At 43.3% G+C, this 18180-nt stretch overlaps 1 protein-coding gene across 1 annotated transcript in view; it reads right to left on the bottom strand.

Moving 5' to 3' along the window:
- Window positions 1–2465: 2465 nt before the first annotated feature.
- Window positions 2466–18180, bottom strand: part of SLCO3A1 (solute carrier organic anion transporter family member 3A1) — a 119779-nt gene continuing 104064 nt past the window's right edge. The window contains exons 5-10 of the mRNA XM_026040612.1: window positions 17038–17202; window positions 15119–15317; window positions 14436–14574; window positions 9279–9454; window positions 6880–6944; window positions 2466–2893 (exon numbers count right to left, since the gene is read on the bottom strand). Of these exons, the coding sequence (XP_025896397.1) occupies window positions 2514–2893; window positions 6880–6944; window positions 9279–9454; window positions 14436–14574; window positions 15119–15317; window positions 17038–17202 (1124 nt within the window). The 3' untranslated portion in view covers window positions 2466–2513. The remainder of the gene's footprint in view (window positions 2894–6879; window positions 6945–9278; window positions 9455–14435; window positions 14575–15118; window positions 15318–17037; window positions 17203–18180) is intronic.

Genomic DNA, 18180 nt, shown 5'->3' with positions numbered 1-18180 from the left:
TTCTTCCTCAAGGTGTGTGTGTGTAGTACAAAGTTATGAACTAACATCTGAAAAAACAGTAGTCTAAGTAATAAATTTTCAAAATTAAGAAAACTGTACAGAATGATTTCCAAGGCTTATACTTGACAATTATACATATTTTATGAGACAGTTATGCACCCTGTGCCTAAATTCATTGTTTTGTGGATGCAGTATCTCTATAAAATAAACCAATCTAATGGCCTAAAAAGTCTCATTTACCTCCAGCATAACAATGGCACTGCATAGCTTTATTTTTTTTTTTAACTCTTTCCTTAACCAAATGATTCTTAACATTCAACAAACGAACAACCAAACCTCTACACTTTCAATATTCGTCGAGTATTTGGCACAGTGGAGTTTATTTCAYGTACCTTTTTTGCCCTTATTGTTGCTGAACGTTTAATCGTGTTCATAAATTAAACATACAGGTAAAGTCCAATGGCTGGAAGCAGTTTGGTTCCCTCCCCCGCATATTTAAATGTCAAGATAAGAGCAAATTTTTGCTAAAAAGGTATTGAACATGAGTGGCAAGTTATCAAYCCACTGTAATTGTGCCAAGTGCAGTGTGTCCACTGCCAGCAATGGACCATGACGTTGGGAAGATCAGTGACTCCACCAGCTGCATGGGAGTGAGATCCAGCATTTGGTTTGACATATCAGCTTATGTCTCCAAATGCCTGCAAGTTCACAACAGCTTCAAAATACAAAGAAAATAAGGAGCTTTCTGATTAATGATGCTAACCCTTAAACCCCTTCTGACATTTACTCCATTGGAAATGAGTCTGCTTTCCATTTCTGACTGGGGAAAACTCATCAACTGCAAAAACTCTGTATTGCTTACCAAGGGAATTTTTCAGAAAAGAAAAAAATATACTAGCAATATAAAGTTGAGCCAAATGCTTCTTGAAATCAGATAAAAGTTTCCCCTTGATTTTGGCAGCATGGGTTAGGACAGCAATTGCAAAGGCAAAGCCAAGTCCACCTCTGTGTAGGAGCATCTTGAGGATTCGAAGGAGTTTCGGAGGTGCTCAATGCTGACCCACCTTTGCACCTAAAATCCAATCTTCCATGGAAGCRTTATCTGCAGATCCTAGGGCACAACATGGCCTCTAGATGGAAATATTATCTACTACTTTTTTTTTTAATCAGGCTTCTGTTGAAGTTAGAGGAATTTCTCAGGTGAAAAAATACCAGTTGTGAGTTGCAGGTTTAAGGGCAGCATTCCCTTCATTTGTACACACGCACGCGTACACACACACACACACACACACACACACTTATTTTAAAGAAGACATCCACCACATAATTTCTAGATTGCAAATTATATATATATATCTTTAAAAACTGAAGAGAACATGAACAGTCTCTCCATATATATATATGTATTTACTGAGTCACATATAATATGAAAAAAACTATATTATGTAAATCATCATATTATCTATAATTCTCCAACTGGCAATTATTTTTTATAGAGACACAGTGCATTTGCTCGCTTTTTTAAAAACATAGTATGTGTCCTCATTGGCTTGGTAGCATATTAGAATGAAGGCGTATGGATAAAAAACGCAGAGGATTAAACAAACCCCTTGAGTCACGTTATGTTTGGGTGAATTAAACAGGACTCCTTCCCAAACTAGCATAAATAAATCCTCCCTCTGGAAAAGTGTCAGCGATTTAAGGGTTAACATAAACTTGAAAATCATTAAAAAAAATCTTACTGGAGGACTATACAGACAAATATTTGGAATTCATCCCCCTTTAAAATGACAGCACGTTTGGCAAGTGTGAGCAAATGTCTTGACATGTCTTTACTGGGTCTAAAAGATCTGAGCACAGCTATTCACAGACAACCACGAAGCTGCGATCTGTGAAGATGCCTTGGCTGGAAGGAATTTGTGAACTTGGACCTCACTGATCGCTGCCTGGAGGCTTCTCAGTGGCTTTCAAGGTGTTTCACTCCTGGCTGGTTGAACAACTCTTGCACCGTTCCCTCRTTGCGGTCACCAGGAGAGCGCGTTGGGCTTGAGCAGCGCCCAGACCAGCTAACCCGTTAGCCYGTACTGCAGAATTAACGGGGCCACACGCATCCCCAGGACACGCTAACACCTATTCTGCCATTGCCTTCATCTTCTTCCTCCTGCGTGCCTCATGGCCAAGCCTGTCCATGCGGTGAGCTCTCCATCAACCTCTGCAGCTCCTGATGCTCTCCATCTGCTTCTGGCTTGGAAGCCTTGCACTATCACCAGATGGGCTGGGAGCCAGCCACATCAGCGTTGCATTTTCTCCATCACCCCCACAGGGTTTCAAAAGTGATCCCACTGAAAGAGGAGGTTGTTCTGAATCCCGGATGGATCTGATTTTGAGAAAAAGACCAAAGTTTCCTGTGTTGCTGTTGTTTTGCAATTATATTTCTTCATTCTCGCTCTTTTTTTTTTTTTTTAAAAAAAAGGACCCTTACATTATTAACATAGTTCATCCATCCATAGTCACTATAAAACAGACTCCATATTTTCACACCACTCATGATCTTCAAGGTTATAGATAAATTTTGTCCTGTGCGACTGATTTTGGGGCACCGAGTCCCGCCCCAGATTGTCTAGGGTGAGAGTAGAGGCAAAAAACTCACTAGTGCTGAGACCACCTTCGTGGTTCTTGATGTATCTTTTATAGTTTTTCCTCAAGCATTGCCAGGTGGTGGTATACAAGATGAATGCAAAAGACTTCAGGGCTATAGCGATACTAACATACAGGTATCTATAGACCACATTGTCATACAGCGCACAGGCTCCTTGCTCGCCACAAAACGTGCTCCAGAACAGACACGTGGAATCAATTCCAGCCCCAAAGATCAGCGGAGGTGGGATAAAACCTGTCAAGATAAGAGAGACAAATTGTGCTTTTATGATCTTTATGATAAAACGAGAGGGGACGTGATTGCAGTGAATGAAAAGAGAGGGTACTTTATCAAGGTTAATGGTCCCAGATGGAGCCTGGGATACTCTCTAATTTTTTATGCTTTAAATCAACCTAAATAAAGTTTGTGGATATGGACTATGTGAATTTTTAGCTTGGACTCCACATTTATGTAAGTGATTCCTCCCTATATCACAAATGCAGGGAGGATTTTATTCTAGTTTAAGTGCCTTTTATTAAGTTTCTGGTTTATCTTGTGAGACTGGGTGGAAGGGTGAGTGGAAATGAGGGAGGAGAGCCTTGCAGCTTCCCTTCTGGTTAGATACTCCCTACTCTGTCTTCTGAGGTGTTCACTTGTATGATGATGCCAGAGGGCTCCATTTGAGAGTATGAAATGTGCTGTGGCATTGAGATCTAGTTTTCCCTGACACAGGAAAACCCTTTCKCAGGACCTGAGAAAAAAAACCCAACAATCTCCAATATAAGCCAAAGATAAAGGCTGAAAGGAAGTGAAACCTTTAYTGTGGCATTAAATGAAATATTGCAGCAGGATTCCCTCACAATCATTGCAGTTAACTGCAGATGAACATTTATCAATTGTAGATTGCAAGCAGGCTACAATCTTAAAGCAGTTGTTCTGATCTCATTTAACCAATAAAGACAATGTTTTTCTCCTTCGTTCTTTATCATTTAGCAGGGATAGACAGAGATCCCCAGTTCCATATCAGGATTTTCTGAAAATCAAGATGTTTCACCCTGAAGAGAACCAAGGTCACCTGCAAAGAAGAGTCACTGAGTTTCCAGACTGAGCTGGGTCTGTTTCCAAGTTAAAAGTGTGCATTTTTTTTAAACCTGCAGACAACTGCAAAGTCATTCTGGGATTTAAAAATGCGGTGGGCTCTTGCCAGAAGCAAGTAAACAGATTGTGCTGCTGATACAGGAGTCAGGAAGGGATCCAGTTTGTATGATCAGTGCTGTACTGGCTCTGGATGTTCCCCTAAGGAGGTAACAGCTAGATGTGGAAGGGGTGGAGGAACCATGAGCTTTTTGCTTTCTGCTCTAAAAGGAGGCTGCATTTGGACCATTGTTTTGAGTTTTGGAATCCTGCTTAATATCACATTGAGAGGAGTTGATATAACACTTCTGAAACGCACAGGCTGAACTCCAGAGACAGCCATCACCCACATCTGCTAGTTTCACCTGGTTTCCTAGGTTCTCAAGATAACTTGATATCTACATTTTGGRTTGCTGTTGACAAATGCATCAGGTTTGGGTCAATTCAAGGCTATGCAGACCCCATAATTTTTCATGTCTGTGGCACACAGGATCACTTGAAGAGATCACCTCCATGCTCACAGAAGTGATGAAAAGGAATCCAGCTTAAACTGATACACCAGGCATAAAAGTAGCAGAGCCTGTGGTAATCTGAGCATTGCCATGAAAGGCCCAGGTGGGATTCTTCTGCACAGAAACCGGCAGTTGCTCTCATAAGACTTGAGGAAAGACCTGTCTCGCTGACCTTCAAAGCCACACACCTATGTGGATACAGGCATAGATGTGGAGACTGTAAAGAAAAATACATGAAAAACTTCTCTTCAGCAACCAGCTTTAAAGCTCTTTTTCATCATGGGAATGAGCAAGAGATTCACCGGAGTGACTCTACCGAGATAGAGCCTCTTAAACCTCAGAGCTGTGGGGCTGCTGGCACTGGAGATTGGGAAGTTCCTTAGACAGAGATGTTGAGAGAAGAGAGGCAAAGGAAGGAGGGTTTGTAGGAGAAAGCAGGGGACCTCCACGGGTAAAGCAAAGCATATTCTAGCATGCACTGTAAACACTACCTGGGAAAGCAAGTATCCAGATTCCTCTAAGATGTATAAAACCCTTTGACATTCCAGACATGATCTGTCAATGCTGACAATTCCTGATACAGTCTGGATGGAGTTATCAAGGTCTTGTACTGCTTCCACTGATTGCAAAATCTTTTTTTTTTTCTCTCTTTTTTTCCTTTCAGATGGGCTTGACCTGCACATTTCCTATCCAGCTCAGAACCTGCCCGTATGCTGGGTGCAGACAGACAGAAATTTCTGCCTTCTGATCTTTTAAGCCATGGCTTTCTATGTAGGCATGAGCTGTTACAGGAAAAGAATGGCCATACCGATGCCTCCTGCACAGCAGTTGCTGCCTTCAAAACCCTTAGTCTCTAACAGTGCTGCTTTATATTCCTCTCTGAGAAACTGCAGTAACACTTATATGGAGATACTATTATGTTACTCTCTTGCACTAGAATTCCTATGGAATGAGATAATAGATCCAGGGAGATACCAGAATTCAGTTTTGTTTCATGTTAGTATATAGAGAATGTTAAAAAGATTCAATTATGCTTTACCTCTTATTGCAAAATGTTGCAAAAAATCCTGCTATATATGTATATGTATTTCACTGCAGAAACTATACAAAGCTATAAGCAGAAGCTATAAATTACAGGTSTATATCCCCCCAAAAGCTGTCTCTGTCTTACTGAAAACCATTAGCTATAACTGCACCTCTGGGTCTCATACTTCCTATTTTTAATACTCTCCTTTGGTTCAAGAAGCAGCTATTATCACTCTTCTTAAGCCAAAGCTTAAAGGTGATCTCAAAAGCTTTCAAAATAAATCAGTAAAGCTGATCTCAATCTTCAGATCATTAAGGGCAAAGTTTGGATACCTGTGCTTACACTGAATAGTACCTTTCTCTTAATTTTCTATGTGTTTTAGCTACTTTGCTGATACGCTCCGGGATATATTCTCTTATTTCATGGGAATTCTCTAGTGACAGGGCAACATATAAAAGCTTCAGCCTAAATCCTTATTATGGCTTCTTTACTSTCAAAAAAGAGGTCTATTCAACCTGCCAGAGCCTAGTTACAGTGGAATTCAAGATGCTGCCATCTCCTGCGCTTTCCTCTTTCAAAGGGAAAAGAGAAAATAGGGAAGAACTTTACCCTTAAGTAATTTCCTTGTGGGAACAGGACCCCAGAGCTATTCTTCTTACACACTTGCCTGCTGACACCRCATTCAGCCAGCTGAAGACAGGCAAAAATCTAAGAGTGGCACGGACAGCAAAAGAAAACGCTGTCTTTGCAAGGCTTGATCTAGAGCTAACTAAAGTCAAGCCAGAAGCCTCCCCTAGAGTCATCCAGACTTTGGATAAGACTGCTTGCTTATATTGAGCTTTTGGTACGAATGCAGCTACTTTATTAAAATAATCCGTTTGACTTTAATGTAAACTGGAGTGGGACCATGTGGACATGTCATTCCCCAGAGGAATGACTGAAATAACTAGGTGAGCAGCAGGCAGGTGCCGAATGTCTTCCTTTTTATTCAGATACGAGAAATATATACTGAACCTGAGGAATGGCCAAATGCATTTAATGGGATATTAATTGAGAGCACAAGGACTCAGTTTGCTTCATTTCATAGTTTTCACTCCTGAGAGACCAGAAGGGATGAACCCCATCAAATACACTTGACCCTGTCCCTCAAATGAAGGAGAAAATATGCAGTCCTCTCCTTCAGCAATCCACAATCAAAGAGCAATTTTACAAATTGCTGACATGTCAATAATAACTATAGGACAGTAACTGGTTGTGTGGCATAAATGGTAACTTCTCATGGACCAGCACTTTTTTTTTTTCATTGCCAATTCAAATGGCAGGAAAAACACGTGCCCTTCTTTCCCTGTGAGCGTGCCTTTTTTTTCCCTTTGGGAGCTTTGATCTGATAATGTTCAAAGGGAAATCTCAGATGCTGTTGGTCTGACCCCCTCGTAAGAGCTACCGYGTGTCACAGAAGGTAGAGCAGGTTTGCATGGAGCAGAAAACAATATTCACAGGTAGACATACACTAAAAATACAGCGTTCTGAAGGGAAAGAAAGGAAGGACATGARATTTCTGCACCTACCTAGTAAACGCAGGAGTAGGAAAAGTACCCCCAGAGCATAAGACTTGAGTTCAGGGCTCACGGTTCTGTAGGGAGAAGAGAGGTAGAGTGAATCGATTCTTGGTGCTCTGCTTTGATTAACACATCCCTTGGTGATTCCTCACTGTCAGTCAGGATGCCATCATAACCTCCTCAAGAAGTCATTAATGGGATTTTTCTCCTCCCTTTGCCTAAACTGCCTACAGCCCCAAAAGTAATTGCAACTTTGGCCATGGGATAGGTTTATGAATTCAGTGGAGTCATTAATAACTGCATTTAATCTTTCCACTGGAAGGGTAAAGATCAAATTCCCAACTCAGTAAATCATCATTTACAAATTCCATCCAATACTTGCAAGATTCCAGATGCTGTGATGTGATGGGAGAGAAATCTTTCGCTGTGAGACTTCTCAGACTAATGGAAATAAGAGAGGGGAAGGAGGACGGTGGACCATGAGATTCAGTCAGTCTATTAAATCAAGCCTCCTAGAGAGGATGGGTTTGTGCAGAATAGTTTCAGGAGACCGGGGAGCATCTGAATTTGTGTTACACGGGGAAGGCAATGGCTGCTTTGCCTTTTGCTATGAACAGAACCCACTCTACTTCATTAGCATGAGCCTTCAAAGGTGCATAAAAATCATTAATGGCTTTCGGATTTACCTAGCTCAAAGATGTTATTGGCTAAATTGGGTAGGGGTACCCTCTTGGGTAGGGTCTGTAAAGTCTTTGGCATTTCAAAAATCATTATTTTGGTCTGAAGTCTTTAATAGCCTTTTAGGGCCCCCAATATATAAGGGCTGGGAAAGCAGGGCAGCGGGTACAGCACACAGAAACCGCAAGGCGTCAGTTGCTTTTTCCACTAAGTCTTTACAGGGGTGCTGTACTCAGCAAGGTGAATGACACCCATGCTGGAAGTGGTGGTCTCCATTATAAAAAACTGAAGGGGAATCAGACAATGCTGATAAAACTGTCAAAAAGAGTAATCACTTTTAAGTTAAGAGAAACTATTTTAACCACTTGTCCTAATCTCAGACATTACACAGGCCATATAACATCATAGTGTGGTTCCTGAAGGTAGCCTGTGACTTGTGGTTGAATTGAAGCAAGGTTTTCAGGTAGACACCCATGTGCTGTAGAAAAATTTTATACCATGAAGTAACTATCCTTGGAAAAATATTCCAATGGTTAAAGACTTCATTCAGAATACTTTCTACAATAGTGTGAGGAGTGAAGGAATCAGAAGGAATGGTGGTTGTTTGAAGAACATGAGGTGATAGATGACAAACAGCTCTTCCCTGTGAGTTTTAATTGCTATCTATGATTCTAAGGAGAGGGAAGTTATAAATTTCAATGTAGGAAATGTTTATTTTACACAGCTGTGAGCTGAGCATTTTTAGTGTTTCCTTCCCTTTTTCCTCTACTTGTATTCTCCTTCCTGGCTGGTGACAGGCTGATCTCATTTGAAGTCATACACTAAGATGAGACCATTCAGGATCCTACAGGTGCTTGCAATTTCCTTGCACAAAAAGCCCTTTGAACCTCAAAATGTTTGCCACAATATTTAACATTATAAATCTGATTCCCCTTTAGCAACTGTAGATACAAAGAGAGAAATGAACTAGCAGGTGGAATATCTCATTTTATGTCCTGCAGGGAGACATAGCCTCATAGAGCTGCTCTGTCCAAGATGCATTTAGGAGTGCATCTAATACAGACCTTATTGATTTAATTTTATTGGAATCTTCCAGGCTGCAGAATGGATCTGCTATTTGTGCCTCTGGTTATTATCCTCAGTAAATGACAGCCTGGACAAAAAAGTAATTCTGAATAAACCTGAGATTATACACATATATATATATATATATATACACACACACACACACACACACGCACACACATACACTACCTGCAATTCATAGGGTGAAGTTCTATGTTTCTGGAAATAACACAAGGTCACCCATTTGAATAAGCTACTCTTGTCCACTTATTCATTTTGGCTCAACACAGAGATGTCCTTCATACCTTCATGTTCTCCATTTCTTGGGCTAAGTCCAGAGTGAGAGAAGCCAAGAACAGAGCCAAGGCTGTACTGACCAAAACTAGCCTTTGCCATAGTCTGTCCGTCTTCCTTCCTTCCTTTTTCTCCTGCTTTTCTATGGGACAGAGCTTTCGCCCAAGCCAAAGTGAACTATCTGGAGACAGCCAGTGCAGCCCAAAATGATGGATGAAGGAATGTTATGTGAGATGCTGGCTCTCCACAGCTCCAGACAGCACCCCATGCCCTGCGTGGCATCTTGGCCTCCCTTGTACCATCAGTGAGGAGTCTTCCCACCACCCTGCAGCGCCTACAAGTGCATCAGCTCCTCCACGCACTGCCCTTACCTGATGAGTATGATAACCGACGGCGTCTGCGCCATGGCCCCGATCATGCTGCAAACACACATCACACAGAGGAATGTCAGGAAGGCTTCTTCGCAGCCGGGACTGGGGCATTTTCCAGGAACGACCGTTGCGTTTTCAGCTGGGAGCGAGCTGAGGCACGAACAGCCGCTGAGATTCTGCAAAGGAGCACAGGGGGTCAGAGAAAACTAGACCCGGGGTCCACAACACCAGCACTCTACAATGATGATTTACCCAGGAGCAACCCTCAATTTTCGAATGGTCAAATAATTAAGTGCACATTTGAGGTGGTTTGGAAAAGATTTCAAAAACAGGCCAGCTCTGATGCACATTATCAGCAAAGGAGAGCCTTCCTTATGCTTGTGTGTTTTCTATCTCTTCTTCCAAATCTCTCCCATAAAAGTCACTGCCACAAAATTACTAACAAGTTATGTCCCTTTTGAGAAGAATAAAGAAGTGATCTGTGTTTCTGCCTCACCAAAGATCCTCAAATTATGGTTCTAATTACTTTCTTATTTACCTCTGTCTTCTTGGCTATTATAATTAAGCTGGTACCCATTAAAAAGAGGTAAATCTGAAGCCCTGTCCTTGGCTATCCATCCCGTCTTGCTCCAGTGCCTCGAACCCTGGGAAGAACACCCTGCACGTGCCTTAGCTCACCAAGAGCCATCAAAGCTGGGTGGTAGAGGCACTACGGGACTCAAGGGCACTGCTGGGCTAATAAATGCCATTTAGTTCAGTGGGAACTGTGCAGAGCTAAAGGCTGAAGTCAGGCAAGATACATTTTATCAATATGCAATCAGAAGGAAAGAGAAACAACCACATTTTTCTTTCATCTCTCCAGCAAGAGCAAAATGTCAAAAGAAGCTTTGTTTGCTAGTCATAGATTTAGGACTTTTTTTTTTTTTCTTATTTTCCAACTCGCCCTCCTGAATTTCTGAGGCGGGGGGATGTCAATACAATTAAGGCTTACAACACTACCCTTATCAAATCCCTTAATGAATACAGAAGGAAACGATCATAAATGATTCATGGCTTGTCTTCAACAGGCTGCGGGGTTTGCAGGTCACATGTTTGTAARAGAAGTAATGCCATAAAATGAAATACATTAAAAACCAGCTAAATCTCCTCCCTTTTCTATTTACCACATTCAAGCAGAAATTTCTTTGCACTTTCTGGTTCACTGCCTCCAAAGATAAGGATCCGTGGGGACATTGCTCTAGCCCTTCTGACACCAATCTCTTTCTTCTGCATCRGAGTCAAACGATTTCCCTCCAAATAAGTGCACAGAGGGCAAAAGAGACGGCAGCGCAGAACTCCAGGAAGGCTGGAGTAGATGTGCAGATGCCTTTTCGTCTGGCAAGCAATAATTAACGTAACGAACTCCCGCACTGTGAGCCAGAGCTGCCACCTGAAGGCTTTGCAACGGGGACAATTAGCAGCACTGCGGTGGTGTTTGCACAGGGACAACGGGGCAGTGATTTGTAATTCCTGGCTGTCACTGTGGTGCCTAGCTAGCATCCAGGCAGAACATAAGCCAGCAGACTAAGCCTYGTCTTAGTCCAGGGAAATGCATACCTGTGTTGAAATGCTCTAGGGCAATTTTCCTACCCTTTGGAAGGGGAGGCTCATTATGGCCTTGGCTTAATGTGCTGGGCAGCACAGCAAACACAGAATGTGCTGCTTGTTCCCTATGGGGTCTCATCATTGTGGGAAAAAAAACAGATAAAAAAYATTTCTGGCAGTAGTGGGGCAGATTCAACCCAGTGTGATTTCACATCTGGTGTAACAAACTATGAAGCAGTGAAACCCTCTGCCCTGGTCATGAAAACCTCCAGTGTGCTTTGGGAACAGCGGGCTGAATTGGGTGGAAATAGCAGGGCCAGGATCCTCCTGGGAGCTCCGTGGCAAAGGCACCACACGACTTCCCTGCAGCTCCCGGGCTCCTGACAAGCTCAGCTCTACTGTCCCAATCACTGCCTTCCCCCTCATTCCACTTCTCAAACCATTTTGCACCAAAGTGTTATCTCAAGGCAGAGCAAATCGTTTGTACCAACTACATCTGCTTGCTAGTGCTCAGCCTCCTTACCTGGGTGATCTTTCATTTTTTATTACTGACGTGTGAAACAGCTCACAGACAAAGATAGACTTTTACCTGTGTCCTGTGGAGTGGCAACATTTTACTACCCACGTCAAATTGCTATCAATTCTCTGGGAACTCCCTCTATTCTGGCACCACTCAATAGCACGTTTATCACTGTCTTCCCTGAGCCCCACAGCTTGAACCCCACAGCTTGTACAGCTTGCACCCCACAGCTTGCATCTTCCCTGAGCCCCAACAGCTTGCACAATTTCCTATGTGTGCATGAAGCTGCATGGGCGCACAATTTGCACTTCAAGGGGCTCAAAAATACCCAGATTTTAGGGTATTTATGCCCACAAGTTACCCACGCTGATGGGTTTTCAGTACTGGCTGACAGGGATGGAACCGGCTGCTTTGGGTGCATCCTGGGACACTGGCCCTGTAACACCAAGCTGGAATTCACCTGCCTCCAGCCAAAAGGGCAGCTGAGAAAAGCAATGCCATAAAACAAGCAAGATGTATAGGCAAGGCTACATAAGCCAGGGTCACTTACAGGAGAGGAAGGACTATAGAAAAATCGCTGAGATGAGCGTGCCGGTGCTCTGCCTGTCAACGCTGTTATTCCTAATGCTTTTCAGATAGGCAAACCTCTGCAACCAGCTCAAGAGCAGAGACCAGTGCATTTGCATAAAAAAGAAAAAACTGAACTCTGCGATTAGAAATTGTCCACAAAGGAAAAGTGGAAGGAGGTGGTCAGAAACATCCGCTGCAGTAAAGTTAAACAAAGCATTCAGAGAATTTTATGTGCCAGTAAAACGCAACCCTCGGCTCATCACAAGCATATAACATCCACAAGACCCTCTAGACAGGTCATTACCTGGATTATGGGTTTAAAGACTGGTTTGACAGTTTGGCTTTGCCTCACGGCCATTGCATGGCCAAACTGGTCCATAATTCTTGATAATGCCCTTTCCAGAGGGTACTATTGCTTCATTAATTTGTGTTCAAAATGTTACTGCAAAGAAACAAAACAAAGCAACAAAAAGAAGCCCAAGATGACGATGAAAAGGCTAAATAAGAAGAGAGGAGAAGGAAGAGAGCAGATTTTGCTTGGAGTATTGGCCTCATTGAGCATCAGGAGATACCTGATTTCTATTRCTGTGCTCTAGGGAGGGAGGGAGAGGTTTGCTGCAAAACCCATGGCGAGGTCGTTCCTGCCTCCAGACATGGATTGCATGGGTTTTATTCTTGCTAAAGGCTTGCTAGATTGGTGAGAAACTATGCTGCATGTCCCGTACAACTGGGTGAGATTAACTTTAGGCTGGCTTAACTTTACCATTTACCTTAATTCTAAAAGGCAGGAGTTGTAATGGTAAAATAAAACACCATGTTTTATTCATGTGAAAAATTGAAAGGTTAATGACACACAGCAAAGGCTAAAACTACCACTTTGCATGGTAGAAAATGGTCATTTTTCCCTGTCCTGTCTTTGTGTATGCGGTGGCAGGAGGAGGACAAAGTGGCAGGAGGATGTCGTTAAAAAGAAACAGTATTTTGCCTGTGACTTCAGCAGAGCTAGGATGTTACCTAGAAAGAAAAGTGCAAATCATGGAGATGAGAGGCTCATTACTTGTTCATAATCCCCTTTCTAGAACAAAATCGAGGCTTTCATCTCGCAGTTCACAGTGATTAAAAGTCTGTATCTCGGCTAATTGTCTCTATTGTGTGTTTTTTTGCTTGATGATATTCAGCATAGAGATACAAATCCTAAGTTAATTAGCACCAGCCAGTATGTTTAGGGTAACTTAAACATAATGTAATTATTTTTCCTAGTGCAAATTAGGGAAATTGTCTTTAGTCTAAGGTTTAATTCAAAATACAACAGAAAGAACTGAACTTGTCTTTCAACCAGAAGAACTTAATTTCAATGTATTTTCTCAGAAAATAGCGTGGTGGCTAAGGAGGCAAATTGCAAGAAAGCAAAACAGAAGCACTAAATTATCAGAATTAAAAGGATTCAGTGGTTGAACTCATGGTAAGAAGAAAATGCTTACTAATTAACCTGTAAGATCCCAATAATTCAGTTTCGGAGTGACTGAAGCTGTAAGTGTATATATTTTTTTAAAAAAATGTAAAATTGGCAAAATATACACTGTTAGTAACTGGACAATCCATTCAAGTTACTACTTATGAAAATTTAAGCTAAAATATCTAGTGTTGTTTTAACACTGGCATTTTTGCTTCTCAGCTCAATGATTTTATATTTGCATTGTATTATTTCACATTTTTACTTAGTGGCAGTGGTTATCCAAACTCTGGATTATAAAGGTATAAATTATCATTCTTTTTTGTTCAAATACACAGTAGGCAGGAAAAGAGATGATAGTTATATAAATATTTTAATTAATGCTACTTCAGGTGTTTTTCACATGGGCAAGTCTGTGCAATTTATATATCTGAGTACAGCTTGCTACCTGACTCCCAGTCTTGTGGACTCTGTATTCCAGTGAAAGCAGCAATCCTAGCAATTCTTGTACAGTTCACAGCATCTATTTTTCCTTTGTTTAATTACAACACTTCAGAGTCATGCAATAAAATCCTCACATCACCATAAAAAAATTAATTAACTTTGGCCAAAGAGATTGATGGTGTATTCATTAATTAAAATGTGATTTACTTCCCTTTGGCTTCAGGAGATTAGATTTCATGATACAGCACTGACATTGCTGCTGACTAAAATGCAGTTTGTCTTTCCAAAATCCGTGGCCGTACTATGAAAGATACTGTAAAATGAGTGTGATATACAAATATTTTTTTCTGCTGATATTCCACGTTCATTCAACAAATGAAAGAACACTCAGCCTTACACAAGGAGTTTTGTGATTCTCCCCCCACGTGTGTATGCACACCCTGCTGCATGTAGGAAGATGCTTTCTTTGGGCAGGCCAAAAATACAAGTTGCACCCAGTTTGCAAAATATAATCATGAGTTTTCTGCTGGTGTAAATTCTAACACACATTCCTGCAGGCAAGGGGTGTTAAGCAGAGCATGCTCACCGTGCTGCTGCAGCCAGCAAAGCAGGCAGATAAGTAGGTGACCCCGTCGGCGCCGCACACGGGAGTGAAGGAATCGGTTTGGCATTCACAGTTGTTATTGCAGGGGGCATACGGGTCGAGAGGGGAGGTCGGAGTGGAGCTGCAAGAGAAACACAAGTCAGTGGGCAGTGACATTAGTGCCACACCAAGGTGGCTTTGAAGGGGATTAGTTAAGGTGAATAACTGAATATACAGCAAGCAGGCTGTCTGGGTCCTGCCATGAAGAGCTTCAGGCTGCAGCCTCTGCTGGGACAGGAATCCCTCGGCCACTATCCCTGCAAATGGGAGATCTTGTCTTGGCCAAGCGAGGCTCGGCCTGCCTTGTCTCCCCACCAAGCAGCCCCAAGGAACCCAAGGACATGCCAGGAGAGGTTGCTCTGTGTTTTTCTGGAACTGTAACAGYGAGCAGCAAAAAAACCTGAAGTCTTTGTCTTTTAGAGAGTCACCACTGCATTCTGAAGAGCAGCAGAAAATAAAATACATATTGACTCTCTTACAGTCAATCTGCAATGTATTGGGTGCCTTAATTCCCCCATCAAAAAGTGCCTGGAGCTTTGCAAGCCTCGTCCTCTGCATTTCCATGTCTACAACTTGGTTTGAGAAATTCTAGGGAAAGAGGCCTCTGAAAATCTCTTGGGACTCACTTGTTTCCATAGGGAACAGTAACCCCTGCCACGGGCCCGGTATCACAGCCCAGAAACAGGAACGACACGTAGCAAGCCGTGGACACCAGGTTCACCAGCATGGCCATCCTGATGGCTCCCAGAGCAGAGAGGCTGAGCTTCTTCACCAAGAGGCCACCCAGAAAGATGCCCAGACATGCACATGGAATTGCTGTCATCCCTGCAAGAGGAAAAATTGTTTAGGAGAAAGAGATAAGCAGGGTGATCAAACCACACTGTTGAGGCCTTTTCTTCACAACAGACAAATCTGTGCATTACCACAGGGGAACTTCAGAACRATCAGACTTTTGAGAAGACCACGCTGATGTTCATTCATTTCAATGTGGTGTTCTTAGATGTCATCAAGTCAGACTATCTGACACAAATCCCATACTGGCAGTGACAGCACTGGAGCTCCTCCAGGATGGCAGACCAATCCAGTGACCACCAGTCCACCCTTCTCCTTCCTCAAGCTCTGCACAATTATATGGGTGCTGCTTTCTCCAATCTCATTTCAGCTGATGTGGCCCTACAGAGGATGGATGCAAACGCCTATGTGGCCTTGAAGTATCTTCCTTCAGTTTCTCTCCATATTACAGGAGGATGCCAAAATTGGTGAGATTAGCCCACGCTAGCCTCAACTTCCTCAGGTCACAGTCGGCAGCCAAATAAACTGACCAGAATTTTGTGATGTAGCTAGAGGCTTCGGATGAGCGCTGCTTGAGATACTTCAAAGCAGGCTGATCTTCAGAGATTAGGTGATAGATGCATTTGAAAAGATTAAGCTTTCCTTTTAGAATCTTCTTAAGCTGTGAGAGGCAGAAATCCCTGCCAGAAGTGACTCACTTCCCATGCTCAGAAAGGCATTATCATCCAAAACTTGCTTGTGTGCACTTTGGTCCTTTTACTGTCGGTTACACCGCAAATCTCACCTGCCCAAACTAAGCTCAGAAGCGCATGCAAATCCTGGCATTCCTGGACAAATGGCACCTGGGAAATCTAGCAGCAACATTATTTAAATTAAATAAGGTGTTCCCAGGGAAGTATCAAGATCTCCTACCCACTGCTAGGTTAGAGATAGGATGTGCTCTGGCTCTTTGGAAATTCCCTCCTTGCAGACTGCTCAGGCATCTGCTGCCAAACCAGGCTTGCTTTCTCTCTGTGGGTGAGTGCTGGAATTGCTTTCCTTTGCTAAGTCTCCAATTTTGAGGAAACATGCAAGAACCGAATACCTTTGAGACCTCTGACCCTCTGTCAGATTCCATTAAAATGTACTAGCAAGTCCCTGTGTTAGGAGAGGGGAGATTGACTGCAAGGGTTTCGTTTCCTTTGGAAAAACATACCAAAACCACAGGTGTCAAAGAGTTCAATGGGAAAATGCATCACCATCAGGAGAGCAGCTTGAAAACTCTTTGATATTAAAATCTGTCCATTTCATGATTTCCCAGTTTATTGAAAAGTCACAGCCAACTGCCCATCTGTCGAGCTGTGGCTGCAGACCATCCAAGATCAACACATGGGTATCTTAATTGGGTGCTGCCCAAAAACAGCAGTCCTGAACAATTTGTTTAGAGGAATGGGAAATAGGGAAGCCTCCCTGGGAACCAGCAGGAGAAAAYAAAAGATCCTGCCTGCGTATCAGTGTCCTGAAAATGCAGCAACACGGTGTGGTCAAAAAGAGAAGGGGCATTTGAAAGTCAACCAAAATGTTGGTTGTCTTTTAACTGCTGCTTTCAACTATCCAAACTGCTGCTTGCAGTCCCACCATTTCCAGCCCCAGGGGGAAGAAGGGACTTGCAGGAGATGCCCAGTTTCCCAGAAACTCACATAAAAGCTGGTTTCATGTGAGAAGCTCACACAAAAGCTGGTAGAGCAGGGCTCTACCTCCAGTGGGGACTCACCCAGGAGCTGGTTGGCGGACGAGGTGGTGAGGTTGAACTGCTGCTCCAGGTATTTGCCCAGGAAGGCGGCRAATCCGGCCACCACGGCAATCTCCATGCATGCTGCCAGGATGATGCAGGTGAAGACTGGGTTGGAGAGCAAGTGCTTAGTTACTTTGGGGATCACTGGAAGAGAGAACAAAGGGAGAGGGGTTTCTGTGCAGGCCCTTCTCTAGTGATGGAGGGGCCTGGCAGCTCTCCTGCAGCACAAATGCAGGCTATGTGGATTCACTTTTCAGTCTGCGTAGACGAGATGTGACAACCCCAGAACAAAGGGGAACAGGTCCCGAAGTGCCATCTGAAAACTCAGATACAAGGAGGGTGCAAAAAAGTCACGTTTAAATTTCACAGATTGAAGGACTGGCATTTCCCAATACCTCTTTTGGCCTTAAAGCTTTCAGCTTTTGCCTCCTCCCAGGGAGGACAATCAAAGCCTTGTATTCTCTTTCTCCTTTCCCAATCTCATGAACAACGTGCAGTGGCCATTAGGCACCAGGAGTGCATTGCAGGGCAATGCAAATCCTCCCAAGCTTGCAGCCCCAGGTTAACCCCACTGGCCCTTGGCCTTTCCTATTCCTGCTGTCCGGGTCTGCTCTGCTTTCTTACTCCCGTGTAACAGCAGCTTGCTTGCTGAGGGCCACCTCCTTGCTGCACGTGCAAGCCGAAACGTCCCCGTTCAGCTGGGGCTGCAGCCTCTCGCAAGCACGAGGACCCTCATTCCTACACCAGACACAGCCTGCAGGCTCCTGTGCACGGCAGTGAGGCTGTCCCCGTGCACCCCAGCGCTGCATGGGCAGATGTGGAGCCAGAGACACACGCGCGACTCCAGCTTGGCGAGCGCCCGCTCCTCCCTCCTGAACCATTAGCAGCCAGCGGCCCCCCAAAGCCTGTCTCCATTTCCAGAAAGCAAACATGAATTACCTTACAAAGGGAAATCTGGCTAATGAATCAGATAGCACATTTTCTACTTCAGCGAACATTTTAATTATTGCAGAGATAACACAGCTTGACGAGGACGGCGTTCCAGTGTAGAACGCTTTGCTTTGTCTCAATATCCGGTGACTAATTTCTCCCTGAATTAAATGTGAAAATCATTAAGTTTGA

The sequence above is a fragment of the Nothoprocta perdicaria genome, unplaced genomic scaffold, assembly GCF_003342845.1.
Source record: "Nothoprocta perdicaria isolate Ctin4 unplaced genomic scaffold, notPer1 scaffold_26, whole genome shotgun sequence".
In the NCBI taxonomy this organism is placed as follows: Eukaryota; Metazoa; Chordata; class Aves; order Tinamiformes; family Tinamidae; genus Nothoprocta; species Nothoprocta perdicaria.
This window is presented reverse-complemented; position numbering and strand designations above follow the sequence as displayed.